Below are 16,877 nucleotides of genomic sequence, written 5' to 3'. Positions count from 1 at the left end.
TGATCACTATGCATAAATATCTCTGAATTGGGAAGGTAGGGATATTTTACTTCTGCATTATCCTGTTTTTCTTCCAGTCAGTCCATTTCTTTAGTGAATCGTTGAAACAAAAACACTTTTCTATTCAACTTTCACCATGATAAAGTGTTTTATCTCATTATTTTTATTTCTGCAGTACAATTCCATTGTCCACATGCCCACACACACACACACACACACACACACACATGGAGTTTTGATTTTCTTAGGATATGTACAAAATTCTACTGTTTTGATGAACTTTGGCACAAAATTCCTACATAACAAAATTCACTAGAAAATAATGTGGGTAATTTCTTTGTGGATAATTTGGGGCTAGTTGTTTCATGAAAGACTAAATTATTGGCTTTACAAGGTAAACAATGCTGAAATTATATATCAATCCCTCTGATGTTTCAATTTCTTTTTTATGTAAAGGAAAAATATTCAATTACAGAGCCATTGCTCCACCAATAACTTGGTGGAATTATTCAACGGTCGTGTTTGCACATAGAATCAATTGCTGTTTTTACAGCTATCTCCTTACCAGAGTTTCAGGAGGAGGTTTCTGTAAATGTTGTGTATCTTTACCAGCTTAATTCTCATCAGATAGAGAGATGCTGCAAAGCATTCTTCCATACCACCTTCTCAGGTTTTGTTATTTTCACTCAAGACAATTGTTCTGGATTGAAGGCAAATACAAAATATTATTTTCGTGTTTGTTCATTGTATCATGCAGCTTACCGATTAACTGGTGTTAAAACAAATGATTACAAATACTCCTCCTTCAAGGCAAGTGAAAAGAGTAGCCTGTAACTTCAGTGGTGCCAATGGGAATATATTTGACCTCTCATCTCCAATTCTGACATTGTTTAACTAGTGAATTCCAATTATTTGTTCAGAAGAGCCATTCATAATTGCCTGGTGTAAGCCTGCCTTTAGGATGCAAAGCAGAAAACAATGAAAATGCTAGTCTCGTGAATTAGAACAGCATCACTTAAATGTATAAATTAAATGGGCCTCTTTTCACAGCTTTCTCTTTCTATTCTGAGAGGCCTCAGCCTGGTGACATCAAAGACAGGATTATGTGAGAAGATAAAAACTTGATCTAATGTCCATGTTTGAAGTCATGAAAGTCCTCTTCTCTTCAAGCCAAAATAACCCTCCTTAAAGCACAATGCGCTCCAATCCAGGTGCAGGGTGGGAGGGGGGGGGAAGGTTTCAGCAAGGCACTGAAGATATGTCAGAAAAGCCAAAGAGTTGTGCATTAAACCATAATCTTCCTAAATGTGCTAAGAGATTGTATGTAGGCTTTAAAAGCTTTGTCCTCTCAATTAGTTTGTTAAGTCTTCTTTTTAATTGAAGAATGCTATTATGCATGTGGCCGGATTGGCCTTTAATGAGAATATACTCTGTTACATGTACTTACAGAGAAATCTTCATGATACATGAAGAATCAAAAGAGGAGTACTAAAACACAAGGTCATCTAAGAGTACACTGTGAACATATGTTGTTGGTGTCCCTGCTTGTAAGACTCGGTTTCTGATGTGGCTGATACTCTGCCTATGGATTACAGAAGGATTTATGATATAGGGCAAAACTGTGGCCTTTTTATACTTTAAACCTTGTCCCTGTCTGTCAGAGAGTCTTCATGTGGTGAAATTATCTTCTCTGTAGTCTCTAAAAATTGAGATCAATGGAAATTTTCACCTCATAAAAAAGTACAGTTTCAGTGCTTCATAAAGAAGACTTTTGTTTTAATATTAGCATCTCCAAAACGTGTCATTAAAAGTACTTGCTGTTATAACAGTGAAGAAACTATCATGGTCTTGGACAGTCTCAGAAGACCAAAGCAAGTGCAACTGTCCAGGTTAAAATGAATGCAAGCTGATTGCTGTAAAATTTAATGGACATCAGATACTAATGAAAATGTTTGCCTTAGGTACAGTCTATGACCTTGTAATGTGGTCATCTATTTCCCTGCATTTCAGCTTTTTACACATATTCACTAAGAGAAGAGGTACACAGCAGGTTTTCATTTCATAACTATGGACAATCAGATGCAACAAACCACATGAAAAATAAGTAATTGACCATATGCCTGATATTCGCCACAGCCTCAATTCGAACATCAGGTAATTCACCATGGTTTTGTCGTATTCGGTTCTACTCCACTGGTGGGGGAGGATTTCTCCTGGTTTATTGACCATAACTTTAAAATAATATATCTATTATGTGACTGCTTTTTATTTCCCTTATGTTTCCAGAAAAGCAGTTGTTATTATGGAATATTGGAACAAATATATTTCACTTTATTTGAATTATGATGGAAAACATAATTCTCTTTTTCAAAAATTTGATCTTTTACTGCCTTTATATGTACAATCCATGTAGCTACATATTTTGATGGCTATAATGTAGTTAATTTCTTTCATTTATAGTCGTATGCAGGCACACATAATTTCTACTGCCAATTCCTCTGGTCCCTGCCTGCCTTTTTTTTCCACTTTGTGAGGTCATTTCTCCTTTCTCCAGCTGGGTTTAAGTCACTAAATTCATCCTGCCCTTTTCATTTATAAAAGTTTTAAGACAGGATATTCCTGTTGAATGGGAAGATTTATTACTGCAAGATTCATGTAAAGGCCATCAGTAGCAACTTCATTGAATTAGTCCCTGACAGACACAGAATGTTTCTTTATGATGTAGGACACACAAGTAAATGCTAATTCTGTAGGCAGGTAGCATATTAATTAGATTTCACCAGAATACAGAAACCTTTAAGATGTGTTTCCAATGGTGTTACTGCTATGACATAATTCTTCTATCAAGTCAGTCTTAGAGGTGAATATTTTCTTCCGGTCAGGCTTTCAGGCAGCACAGTGGCACTAAAGTCATTGGATGAGTACAAAGAAAGGTTTTCATTACTTGATGATGATGGGAAGGCCCCTCATAGAATATTTTCAAGATATTAGAATGCGAGTAAGTTTAATCCAAGAGGCCCTTGTGCCTTCTTTTCCCATTTGCAGCTCTGGGTGGTCCAGCTGAATCTTTTGAGATCATTAGGGTCCCCCTAAGCATTTTGATGACAAAGCAATTAATGGAAATTCTTAGAATGAGGGGCTGATAGAATATTTAACAAGTTCTTTGCATCTTTTACTTCTTCCATGAAACTTTCATCCTCCCCATTTTCCTGGTCTTTATCACTGCTATATATGGCAGCAAGAAACATTTGATAGGCAGAAAAATTGAGAATAGATAGCTGCATAACCGAGAAGAACTGGGTGGTGTCCATTCTAGAGCTGAAAGCAGCTGCCTAAATGGGTTAAGTTCAAAGCAACAAAAACCTGACATCTATCCATGTATCCATGTCTTGGGCTGGGCATTGCCACCTGCAAGCATCAGGACCTCAAGGCAGAATGAGGCAGTTCTTCCAAGGAGCCAAAGCTCCATAGCACTTGGAAAAGGGATAATGCTAATTAGAAACCACAGAGCTCAAAGGGATGAGAAGACCTGATTAGCTAGCTTAGCTCACTAAGAAAATGGAAATATCTGGCTCAGATAAGACTCAAAGGAAAGAGGAAAAATCTGTCTGAATTCAGACTGTCTCTGAGGCAATGCTGGTACCCAAAGCTTATTTGCATGAGAATGCAAGTGGATTTTATCATTGCTTTCTTTAAAGTAGGACAGGTAGCAGCAACTATAGCAGAGTTTTATGAACATAATGATGTATTTCATAAGCCTTTAGTTATTTACACTTATCCATTTCTGGGAATTGAATTAGGAGAAAAATATCAAAATGAAAGGCTCTTCCCATGAGAGAGAAGAGGATCTTGCAGGTGGGGCTTGAACCTATATTTGTGAGGTTTAGATACAATCTCTGTCTCTGCTACCAGCCATCTAAGCAGAGTTAGGTTTTCTTTATGTTCTCTGTCTGTAAGTAGTGCCTTTTTACAGTCTACAACTTTATCTAGCATGAAAAAAATGTCCAACTCAATCTTGACTAGACCCCTTGATGCTCTGAGAGTCTAGTCTGAAAAAAAAATGTACTTCTCATCTGATTTGCAAGTTCCCAAGAAATTTACATGTTACTGCTTGACTTGTTTATTTGTTTGGGCTTTTGTTTTTTTGGTTTTGGGGGTTTTTGTTTACTTGTTATTTTGTTATGGTTGTGCTTTTCACTAACATACTGCAGTGTTCTCATCATTTGGCCTGGTGAGCTAAAAAGGAGAGTTTCTGTACACGTAACAACAGTATTAACAAGTTCCAGTATCCACAGAGCAGTCTCTGAATGTCTTGGCCGTACTGGGTCAAAGTAATTGAATCCTTCTTTATATAAACCAAAGATGTGAATGAAAACTGCATGAATCACCCCTCTCTCTTAGTCTTCTGTGGCTACTGGGAGAATTATCACCTGGATGTTAGTGTCCTTATTAAATATTTAATGAGAAATTGTAAAATAAAAGAAACTTGAAAAGTTAAAATGTCTTCAGCAGCAAAAACAAAGATCAAATTTTTAAGTCCTCTTCCATGTGCCCTTGTTAATTTTGTAAAAGTCATTGAACACACCTTTCATCCTTTGAGAGAGCAGAGTTTATGTCTCTACTGTTTGTGAATCTTTCTCCACTAAAAAGCCAATTCATGGCCAGTTCTAATTCCTTATACATGTAATCTCTAAGTATTATTCCTAAATGACTTTCCAAAATTTTGAGATTGAAGTATTGCATTTTATGAAGCATTGTCAATCTTTGGAACTTTCTACATAAATGTCCAATGTTCTTGCCATAGATTCTCAGTGTAGTTTTTTTGCATTTCAAATCTGGTGGCTTTCTGGTGACAGCATTGTTGGGGGAAAAATATGTAAGGGAAGGAAAAGGGGATCCATTTAAAGAACATTTATCTTTACTGATCTTGTAGTATTTTTTGGTAACACTGATAAATAAAAAAACATATCATATAGGCAATTAGGGTGTTCTCACCTGTATGACAGCGATGATTTACTTCAGCCTGTGCTGCTACAGCTTTCTTGACTTGAACATTTCCTTCTTAAGTGACGCAAAAGTGCCAGGGATTTTGTTTTTCTTAAATTAATTGTGCAACAGTAACTGATGCTATAATGCTCTGAATTAAAAAGGTACACAACAATCCCAAGGCAGGGATTGTTGACATCAGAATGAAAAAGTTCAGACTGTTGTTGAAATGAGGTAATTTCCCTCAGAAGAAGAGAGTGAAATCTTGGTACAGTCTTGCAGCTACCATCTTTGCAAAAATATTAGCATAAGATACACCCTTAACAGCCAGTAGTGACAAATGCCTTTCTGCCTTCTCCTGCAATGAGTTAAAAAAAATGCCCACTCATTACTTTTGGGAGTTCCAGAAAACTGCTGGGACATTCAAGATACCTCTCTGATGACAATGAATCAGTGCCACTACTGTGGTCCAACTCTTTTTCATGGCCATCTAAACAGGGAAGTAATTTTAATTTTCAGCAAATCAGAGGAATGTGGTTGAATTTAACCATTTTCTGATTCCTTCTTGGGAGAAATGTGTGTTTGTGGTGTTTCTCAGGCACATTAGGAAAATTGAATCTATTGAGACCAGACTTAACTTGCCTATAAAAACATTTTGCCCTGAAAAAATTATAGAGCTTCAGTGAAAAAATGGCATACAATCATACCAAATCACAAGAGATAGGGAATTTCATATTCTGGGAGAACTTAAGAGAAATTCACTGTCACACTCAGAGAACACAGATTCTGGGCTTACAATAAGAAATTAAGAAAACTCAGAGTAGTAAATAAATAGAGCAGTAAGTTTAAAAAGTACTGTGCAAGTAAGGAAGAAATGGAGGGGACAATAAGAGCACTGTATGCATGCTAAAGGTATTATGAATCCATGAGAACTTTCAATTTTTTCTTGACCTTCATTCATATTCCTGCATGTTGAATAAGTTTTCTGCTTTTGTGTTAGTAAAGGGAATCTTGTGAGTTGCTTGCATCTGGCAAGTCTCCTCAGATACCTTTATTACAAGACCTTAAATGCATGAATTCATATTACGTGAGTTTACACTATTTCAGTGTATAGTCGGACTTTGTACAAAGTTCTAGTCCTCCTCAACATACACTGATGACTTGCTAGGCACCACCACACCAAGTTCTTTACTGAAGCTCTGTTCAATATTCAGATTGTTGTATTACCTATATTTTCACTAAAAATTGGTTACCAGAGAAAAACATTGAGTTGTTTCATAGTAGCTTACATTCAATGCCTGCAGGTTTTATTAACCCCATTTTAGGCTTATATTTGTTATTATTTCCTGTTGTATTCTTCAGTCTAATACACTGATATTGGTCCATATATTTTCTCTTCATTTATCTGGAGATTTGCAGATGAAATATGTTGCTGACACAGAAACACCTGTACAAATCAGCAAATATATTGAAATGTAAAATCTGCATGATATGATTTTGATCCCAAATTTAAGTCCATGTTTTCAACATGTTTGTTTGTTTGTTTTCAATTAAGTTTAAAGTTGCTAAATAAATCACAAAATTTCCCATTTTTAAGAAAGCTTATAAACAGCTATAATATAAAGATACCAGAGGCTTAGTAAGGATTTCAATTCACTTGTTTTCTGTTTTACTGGTGTAATTGGTGTAATTTAACTTTGGAGATATATCATATTCATCTTTTTATGTTTTTTTCTTTATCTCTATCACAAATATTTGAGGAAGCAATAAGTTGATTCTCTTTCTAGATCTTATGCCAACAGTCCCATTCAACTTTAAAAATTGTGTACAGTAATAATCAGCTAGCAATGCCGCACATTACGTTGCATTTTTTTCTGTCTGCACCAGGAAAGTTTTTCATTATCAGTCAGTAATAATCAGTTAAAAAAGATGCAAGTGCCTACCAGTTTCAACCATATATTTTATTAAGCATATGAAGTATCACAGTAATTTTCATGTTTACTAATCTGTTGTGGTACAAATTCTTACCAGCCACAGTGAAAAGACCACATGGGCATTAAAAACACTCTAATTTCAAGACTTAGGAGAGGATAAATCCAAATCACATATCCCACATAAAACAACAGTTTCATAAAGCACAAATGGCTACTACAATTACACTAAAAATTTTCTCGCATATTTTTTCAGCAAATTATCATTTTCCAGTAGCAGTTCTATGGTGCCAGCAATACATGAAAATAAATTTTTCCTTCTTTCTCTATGCACCACTATCCATAATTATTAGTTGATTTAACTTCAAATTATTTTGACCATCCTCAAAGGAAAACTTGACCCACACAGGGAGTTTGTTGTATAGTAGAATTAAAATTCTATTTTTTGGTAAATTGAAGGCTGATAATAAAAAATAACATTCCTTACTCATGGAAGACCTTTTTGCCTAATAATTTATTCACTGGTGTTCTACCAAAAACCTCCCTTTTGACAGTAAGGGTCATAATTAGTTGATAAGGAATATCAAGTTGTTTTTACTTTTCCAAATGACTGCTTTAATATAACCCTGGCATAAAAATTTGAGGCATCATTGGTCATCATTGTGTCATTCATATCTATTGTTCAGTAATTATTTTAATAAGCAATACATAATAAAAGCAGGCCATGCAGTGTCAATGTATAGCTTTCTCCCAGATCTTTTGCCTCAAAACAGATTTTTGTATCTCATTGGAAATGGCTTCTGCTCCCAGTGTAGATTAAGCATCCATGTGAAGTCTAGAGAAATACTACAAGTCACCGTGGTATATTCTGGATGTCAAATGCAGTCAAGTTTATCTTTTAAACTATGTGAAACTCAGTGCTAGAGCTGGTTTTTTCTATTGTCAGAACTTGTTTATTTCCTCCTTCAAAAAGCTGCTTCTTTTCACTGGTCCTGTAACTAAGCAAGGAGATAGAGACAAAAGTAATACACTCACACTTCTGCCAATGCCTGCAACACTTTGGATGCTTCAGACATGCATGCCATAGACTCACAACTACTACAGTACCAGGGCACAGATGTCTGAGTTACTTCTTCATCTTAGAGAGCATTTAAATTTGTACCTATTTGCAGCCTACTATATCAATTATAGTAATGTAGAGTTATTATAGTTGTGTTCAGTCTCTCATGCAGAACATTTTTAGTTGTTTAAATTTATTTCACCAGAAAATAAGCAAATTATTCCAATCAATACATCACTGTCCTTGAAATGAGGAATTTGTACATTCCTGAACCATTTTAAATATTTTTCTTATAGAACATATATGGTTAATCTTTCATATATTGTGCACTGAAATACTATTAAAGAATTGCTTTCATTCCAGATCCTTATCTACAAATGAAAGTCACAAATCCTGATCCCTTCTCTACTGAAGAACATTTGTCATAGGTGACCCCAGGTGTTCATCTATCCCAATGTCCTGTCTCCAACAAAAAACAAGTAATGGGTGCTATACAAAGAGTAGGACAGAAAAAGTATGTCACACTACTTTCTGAAATATATGATTAGCATAGGAAATGTAGGCAAGAGATCATGAGTTTTTATGGATCAATTGTCAGTGATTTTACATGAATTTTTCACTTATTCTTAAAATGCATGTAAAATTTTAACACCCTGAACATCCTGCAACAATTAATTCAGTTATGTGCTGTGTGAAGTATCCTATCTTCATGTTTGCTTTGAGCCCTCCTGAAGATTCAGAGTTCTGGTATGAAGAGAAAGAATGAGCCTTCTCCAGGTCTCTCACAAATTTTGTAAATTTGTGTCATATCTCTCTGTATATCGTTGCTTGCCGTGCTGAAAAGTCTTTGTCTATTGGATTGCTACATGTGCAGAAGAGGTACCTTTGATCATTGCCTCCAATTTGTTCTATTTCCTGACAGTTTTAAGGTATCTCAGGTATATTTCAGGGGTGAGGAACTCGCAGGTGTCCCTGGTGCATTCCAGTTTCATTTAGATTTAAAGAGGGACATGATATTTTCTCTTATGTTCTCTGTTCTTTTGCCGATATTTTTTCTGTTTTCACAGCTAATTACTAATAAACCAACATTTCTTAGTGCTATCTACCATAGCTTCATAAAAATCCAAACTTTAGGACCTATTGTTATGTATATAAAACAGAATTGTTTTCTCCATGCATAGCAGTTTGAATATATCAATAATGAATTTCACTTTCCATTTTATTATTCTGTAACCCAGTGTGAATGTTTGTCAGCAACTCTCAATTTCTTGACCACTCTTTTTTGTTAGTCTAAATGACCTAATATTAGCAAACATTTTTCACTTTCCTTACTGTAGCTCACCTTTTGCATACCACAATTATGAATTCCTGGGACACCTGACACCTTTGCCTTTGGCACTCTGATTTGAAAATTTGCCTTTTATTCCTATCCTTACTTCCGTCTTTCTGTCCATAATCTGTTTTCTCCAGTGGCACTTGGACTCTGCCTTTGTAGAGACGCACCCAGGCCCTGTATCTCATCTGGCGCTTCATGAGCCTTACATTTATTGTTGCTGTATAACATAACTTCCTCTATGTACCGTTTTGCAGCTGACCTTTTTTTTGATACAAAGATGTGAATCTGAATCCTTTTGAGTTGAAATAGTCTTGAGCTTGTTTCCTTTCAGGTATCTGAGAAGAGTGCTGTAACTATTAGGCTTTTCTTCACAGGCTATGCCAATGACCATGTTGTATAAGCAAAGAGGTAGGATCACTGATTCTTTAAATAGAGAGTTACATAAATACATAATGTCCAGAATAGTTTTCAAAACTGAAACTATTACATATTTCCAGCACTTACAGGGAAGGCTCTATCTTAAAAGAGACTTGAAGGATAATGACTTAAAATAAAGTCCTACAATAAAGAGAAAAATCTGTTATCACAAGCAGCAGCAACAAAGTTCCAGGCAAATTTTCTGTATCAATTTTTGTCTGGCTGAGACTTCAGAATTGGATCAATGGAGTCCAGAATTTCAGTTATAACTCTGGTTGTCAAAGTGTAACTGGTATCACTGAGATCAGAACATATCCACTGAAACACTGCTAGCATGTTTAGACCATAAGCCACATTAATTCTAAGAGTCTTACTGTATTTGCCTTTCTTTCTTGATTTGCATGCCCTATGAACTTAAAATACACAAAGCAACACCTTGGTTGGGAATCGTTTCCCATGGCTAGAAATAACAATCCCATATTAGCTAGCCACAGTAAACCATAAGCATATGGGAGTGCAACTAATGCCTTTTCTTAGGCCTCCATTCTTCTAGTAATAAATTTTACTTTTCGACCTTTGGCAGTCTTATGATATGAAGATTAAGCTTGCATGTCCTCCTTGCATCTCCTTCTCCTGCTTACAAACACCCCACCTGCACCCACTTAGTAAAGACTAGACTGCCTTTCTGTGCAGAACATGTGCACTTCAATCTGAAGACAAGCTGTTTCTGCATGAGGTGTACTGGTACAGCAGACAGACAAAATCTAGTCAAACAAGGCTTTTTCTCTATTTGTCAAGTGAAAAATCTTACCCTACACCAGTTTAGACCTGCTTTTCAGCTCGGACGAAAAGGTGCTGTTTCATTTCTCTGATTTTTGTACTATGATCTGGTTTTAAGCAGCATTGGAATTGAGTTTATTTATGTATTGGGATTATTGGTTGTTGATACAAATTTGTGTAACTTTGCAAAGGCTATGCTTAGAGATGGAGTACTTAAGAATAAGGAAAACCAGATGTATAAATGAGTTAGAAAATATTACTTGAATAGTTAATTTTCCCTCCCCCCCCCCGATAATCTGTAATTATCTGGTTCTAACTCCCTAAAATTTTCACTGTACAAGCTACAGAAAATATCCCCATTTTTAGTTCACAACAAGTGTAAGCAGGCCACTGTACTGGGAGTCACACTAAGCTGTCTGGGCGATTCACCCTTGGCCGAAACTCCCCGCTCCCCAGAGCCCCTGTGGTGGGCAAAAGTTGCTGTATGCAGAGCCCGTGTGTGCAGATTGCTCTGCACCCCGCAACTCGCTGGGCACCCCACAAATCCTCGTGTACCCCACCGTCCCGGCGTGTCCCTCCGGGCGATGGGAGAGCGCCTGGCCCTCAGGCCGTCTCACCTCCGATCAGAGATCTTCCCCTGTGCTGATAGCCCCTTGTCTCGGTTTCCCATGCACCTGACCCGACTGCCGGGTGCGAAAGGCGGCGGGAGCCTCCTGCTTACCCCTCGCCGCGGCACCCAGACAGGCCTCCTCACTCCAGTAAGAGTTTTCCCACAATGAAATTTAGAAGATCATTCAGAATCTTAAAATTGACCAAAATAGTTTGAAAAATTCTCCATCCCTCTAACCCCTTTTACCGATGTTAGTGGAAAACTCTTAAGGTTCTTTAAGGTGTGCTTTGGAGTCCTACACAGTAGTTACATCAAGAGTAGTGGAATATATTTAAATACATATGAAACTATTATACAGCTAGTGCTATTCATTATTTATTTGGCAAATTGCTTTTTTTAAGCAACTTGGTTTTAGCAGTGGGAGTATTGAATTGGATCTCTGCCAAAGATGGAAAACAGCAGAGTAAAGAAAATGTGAAGCACTCTTTTTTCTTTTCTTTTCTTTTCTTTTCTTTTCTTTTCTTTTCTTTTCTTTTCTTTTCTTTTCTTTTCTTTTCTTTTCTTTTCTTTTCTTTTCTTTTCTTTTCTTTTCTTTTCTTTTCTTTTCTTTTCTTTTCTTTTCTTTTCTTTTCCTTTTTTCTTTTCTTTTTCTTTTTTCTGTTTATCTTGTTGCAGTGCTTTTGAGTCAATTCCCCTTCTAGACCAATTCACAAACCATCATACCGATGTGTTTCATTAACATAACATTATTAGTAGTAATTTTTAGGCGCTAGGAATTCTAAAATGTTTGAAATTAAGGTGCAAACACGCCTAGAACAGAGGGAACAACTGAAAAATTAATAGTTCCAGGGGAATTTCAAGTAGTCAAACAGACCCCACTAGTGTGTGGGGGGAATATTTTGGACAGACGGCGCTCAGGGCCAAAGAGGTTTTCTTTTCCTAGCAAATTTCTGTGGCACCAAGAAGGGTCAGCCTGTCACAGGATATCCTTCCCCAGGGGCAGGGTCTGCGACCTGGCGTCTCGGGCCACTGTTGGCGCGCCGGTGTGAGGGGATAAAACCAAGGAAGCAGGTGCGATCCAGCACAAGTTGAAACTGGCAAAACCTCAACTGCCTGAAGTGGGATCGGGTTCCGAGCCGGTTCCCTCTTGTCACGCTCGAACGCCTGCTCTTCGCCCGTGAGCTGCGGGCAGACCGCCGTGCCTCTATAGCAGGAAATTTACCTGTAAGAGATTTCTTTCCTTTTCTTCCCCTTGTCTTGCCGCCGAAAAAACTTTTGGATACTTTTATCAGTTTGGGGAGAGGGAGCGAAAACTTACACTACAAGCACACGTTTCTTAACCAAAGTGAAAGGCGAGTTTTTAAATAGCAGCACCAGCAGAAGCAAATAGATGGATTGGCTTTAATGAGCATTGGGCAGACAGGGTACGGCGGCAATCACTCACAAACCAGCCAGAATTAATCAGCCCAGCACGTAAATCTCTGACTTGTGATCTCTGACTTCTGATCCCTCTGCCCAGACTTCTCGTCTATTGGAAGGTTCTTTTCAGTAAAGTGCTTTTCCCGAATAACTTTTTAACCATTTTCCTGTTGTGTTCCCCCACTTTCCCCAACCTCTTTCACTCTCCATCTTCCTCCCTTTCCCCGCAGGTTTTTGCGATCACGTTCACGTGGAAGAAACGCCAAGCAAACACGTACAAAATAGTGGTGTCTGTGAGCAGTGAAAGGTGATGTGAAAAGCACAATCTACGAATCGCTGGGCTGTTTTTATTTTAATGAGAAACCAGGGAATTCGGACACTCACACAGAGTTTGAGAGGCCAGATCATGCTTCAGTCCCTTCTAAGGTACTATAGGATGGGTTATAAAAGTGTGAAGGGGAAGCGCAAGCGATCGTTAGTTAAAGGAACCCTTCGCCGTCAATGCCGTTGTAATTTAAATTCCCACTACTTAATCGAAATATTTAACGTTTACTCTTTAAGCAGCAAGCATTACATGTCGTGGGGCCCCGGAGCTCGCCAGGGTCTGAGGTAACCACTTTGCCTACCCCTCTCACAGCAAGATCTACAGGACGGTGAAGCAGCGGATTCCTGTCTCTCGTGGAAGAGGGAGAAGCAGACTTCCGCAGGGATTTTATCCTTCTGCTCTCCCTATTCGCCGGCCGACTGCAGCATCTCTGCTCTCGGAGCTCGGGTTTCGCGGGGCCTCCGGGGTGCCTGCCCCGGGACAGGGGCTCGGCGGGGAGCGCAGGCTGCACGGCACCCCGTGCCTCGGGCTGGAGGGGCGGTGGGAGAACTTCGTTCTCTGCCCTTTTCTCCGAGCCAGCCCCTTCGGCCCCGGCTGTGGTTTTTCACATCCCCTCTCCGCTACTAATGAAATTTAACGACGATAAAAGATCTTACCTGCGACCTGGCTCTCAAATAATCTGATAGTACACGTTATAAACACAGACACCAGCAGGGGTATGGTCATGAGATCGATCGGGTTTCTGCAAGCATGCCCCGGATCCCCCCGTCCACTCCCCCGGGAGCTTGGGGGCCTCTCTACCCCCGAGCCCCTGCGCTTTAGGAGTGCACCAGGACGGAGTGGAGGGAGCTCTTGCCCTCGGGGTTGTTGCTCGCGGTCTGTTCCAGCAGCGATGCAGCAGCCGGGGAAGCGGCGGGGCAGATCTGCGAGGCGGCGACCGTGAGGGCAGGGATGGCCGAGGCAGCGGGCAGCGCCGGCGCCGGCTTGATGGGCACCGGGACGGCGGGCATGGTCTGTGCCGGCGGGTGGCAGAGCGCCTTCACGGGCATGCCGAAGGGTCCGTAGTCGGGGGACACGGGCACACCGGCCACGGAGTCCATCACCCCCACGTGCGGCCACACGGAGCTCACCACGCTGCTGAGCTGGCTGGGCACCGGGTAGCCCAGGTGGTGCATTACCGAGGCCAGCGGAAGCCCGCCGGCCTGCAGCACACCCTTGTAATCTCTGCCGATGATATTTTCGATGGCGAAGGGATGCTTGAAGCCCGAGGGCTGGCTGCTCCCGTAGGGCGAGAACTGCGGCAGCCTTCCCACCGCGGCGGCGGCGGCCGCAGCCACGGCCGCGTCGGAGCCCGCCAGCCCCGGCACCTTGCCCGGGGGCGGCGGCGGTGGCGGGTGCGGATGGAAGTAGTGCACCATGTGCGGGGTGGGCGCTGCGGGCTTGCCGGGACCGCCGCCGCCCGCCCCGCCTCCGCCGCCGCCGGGCAGGTGATGCTCGGGGCGCAGCACCTTGAAGCGCTTGCGGCGGCGGAGGAAGCTGCCGTTCTCAAACATGTCCCCGCAGTCCGGGTGCAGCGCCCAGAAGCTGCCTTTGCCCGGCTGGTCGGGTCGCCGCGGGATCTTGATGAAGCAGTCGTTGAAAGAGAGGTTGTGGCGGAGGGAGTTCTGCCAACGCTGGGTGTGCTCCCGGTAGTAAGGGAACCGCTCCATAATGAACTTGTAGATGTCGCTCAGGGGCAGCATCTTCTCGGCCGAGTGCTGGATGGCCATGGCCGTCAGGGAGATGTAAGAGTAGGGCGGTTTCTGGTCGCTGTACGAACTCTTCCCCGGCCTGGGCATCGCCTCCCCGCCACAGCACTCCCTCGGCCGCACGATCCCGCCGCTCCGGGCTGGGCGCTGCTCAGTATCACGCACGGCGGGCTTGGGATCCGGGGACTTCACTGCCCTGCTCCGCCGCCGCCTCTACATCCTGGGCGCCACCTGCCCTGCTGCAAAGGCAGCTTCTGGGCCACACGCGACAGCGACCGCCCGGCGGCCGGGCAGCGAGCTCCGTGCGCGGCTTCTTCAGCAGCCTCTCCCCGCGGGACGCGCTCGCCTAGCTGCCCCTCAGCTTGCGGGAGAGACAGCTGCCGCCCAGGCCGCGGGGGCTCGGGTGCCAGAAGGAGGTCCCGGGGCCCCACTGGCGTCCCGCTTTTCTCCTGGAGGCTGCTGAATCTCCCGGACTTCCCCCCTGCCGCCTGGCTCACTCGGCTGGAGTTGATGCTCCTCAGGCACCAAGGGTTCGAGAGCACGAAATTACCCCGGAGGTCTGCAGGGACAGGAAAGAAGGAAATAAAAACATCCCTCTCACCGCTCAGTCTGGTGTCCCCTCAAAAGTTTGCGGCAGAGGCAAGCGCCGGGAGTCGGCGGGGAGAGGAGGCGAGCGGGGCGGCGACCGCCGCGGCTGCTGGCGGGGCTGGTGCGCTCCGGAGCGGTTTTGTAATGGTGCCCGAGCCGCGAGACCCCCGCAGCTCCTGCTCTCTTGCTGTCACATGACAGCCGCTTGGGGACTTGGCGTCTCATGGAAAAGGAGCAAGAAACGGCTCCCGACTCCCCTCTCACTCACATCTCCTTATCAGGGTGAGGTGGAGCCAGGGGGCTGAGACCGAGATCCGCACTCCATAGAGCAGGAAACAGTGGCCGGAGCAGGAAAGCTTCCTCCTCCCACCTCTCCCACTCCAGCTTCCCTCCACCCCTTTCATAGCCGCCCTATCCATTCTCCTTCTTGACCCCTCGCTCCCGCACAGCCCGGCTTATAGCAGCAGGCGCGAACGCCGACCGAGGGGACCGCACCGCAGGGAGGTGGAAAACGGGAAGAGGTCTTTCCTCGTCCCCATGGCAAGTCGAGTCAAGCGCCCTGGAGAAATGGCCCTCGAGCTAGCCCCGCGAGGCAGCAAGCGGGAAACACAGGTCCTTTGACATATTTTTTTATCATTCCTGTCATTATGTGTAAGAAGCTACGCAAAGACTAGCACAAAACCAAGAGGCAAAAAATCCTACACTCTCCTCTCCAAATCGTTACTGTCAATTCTTGCTACTCGCCACGATGCGGCTCATAGAAAACACGTAAAGAACCAGCCAAAGCATCATCTGTACGCTTACAGACGGACTACTTCGCGCCAGTGTTGGTTCAGACCGGCTCATTAGTAGGAATCAATGAACAGTGCAACAATTCTTATCCATCCTCCAAACGTACTGCGAGTTATTATAGCGAGTATTATTATTCTCGCTGTAGATTTGAGCGAGAAAAAGGGACGATTGCTTGCTAAGCTGCCGCTAGAGCTGGAAGAAACGCTGCTCAGCATCAGCACTTCGGAGCACAATTAGAGAGATGCTATAAGAGGTGCCAGCGTAAAAATTATTAGTCCGACTTCTATGGCCTATATTAACAAACAGGTTGAAAGAGCCTTACTATACGTAAAGCTATGTATGAAAGAGCTTTTTTTGAGCCCATCCTTCCAGACTGTTGTGTTGGGTCGGACTCCCCGGGGTCTGCTGCTGCTGCTGCTGCAGCGCTGGGACAGAACCCGACCGGCGGTGCCCCTGCGCCCAACTTCTGCCATCGGGGTGCTGGTTTGTCAAAAGCTTGTTTGTCTGCCTCCAACTCAGCTGCTGCAGATAGAAGTGGTGAAGAGGAAGGGGTGGAGGAAGATAAAAAGCTTTTAAATGTGTGCTTATAATCTCTTTCAGGGGGCGAAGGAAAAGATTAATTTCAAACCCACTCTCAAGTAATCTGTATTTGACAGTTTTTATACCTGATCAAGGTCAGTCAAGTGAAAAGCATCATCAAAGGTAAAAAAGCTAAAAAGTAGCCACAATTCTTGGCCAAGCCAAACTTCCCCAGAAAGCGCGTGGTTTTTAAAAACTTTCAGATGATCATCTGAAGCACGCACCTTCCTCTGAGAAACTAGAAGTTACGGTGGCAGCAACATCAATATCGTGCATTTTGGGAAGCTAATTCCCGTATTGCCCGCA

The 16,877-nt window shown here is 42.4% G+C and overlaps 1 protein-coding gene across 1 annotated transcript; it reads right to left on the bottom strand.

Moving 5' to 3' along the window:
- Positions 1 to 13,546: 13,546 nt before the first annotated feature.
- Positions 13,547 to 15,722, bottom strand: FOXB2 (forkhead box B2). Its single transcript, XM_026796633.2, has one exon. The coding sequence runs from the start codon at positions 14,700 to 14,702 to the stop codon at positions 13,683 to 13,685; it is 1,020 nt and encodes a 339-aa protein (XP_026652434.1). The 5' UTR covers positions 14,703 to 15,722; the 3' UTR covers positions 13,547 to 13,682.
- Between the last annotated feature and the right edge of the window lie 1,155 nt (positions 15,723 to 16,877).

This window comes from Zonotrichia albicollis, chromosome Z (genome assembly GCF_047830755.1).
Source record: "Zonotrichia albicollis isolate bZonAlb1 chromosome Z, bZonAlb1.hap1, whole genome shotgun sequence".
Classification (NCBI taxonomy): Eukaryota; Metazoa; Chordata; class Aves; order Passeriformes; family Passerellidae; genus Zonotrichia; species Zonotrichia albicollis.
This window is presented reverse-complemented; position numbering and strand designations above follow the sequence as displayed.

What these genes read in the sequence shown, in the direction of transcription:
- FOXB2 (XM_026796633.2), bottom strand. Translation starts at nt 14,702, where the DNA reads ATGCCCAGGCCGGGGAAGAGTTCGTACAGCGACCAGAAACCGCCCTAC.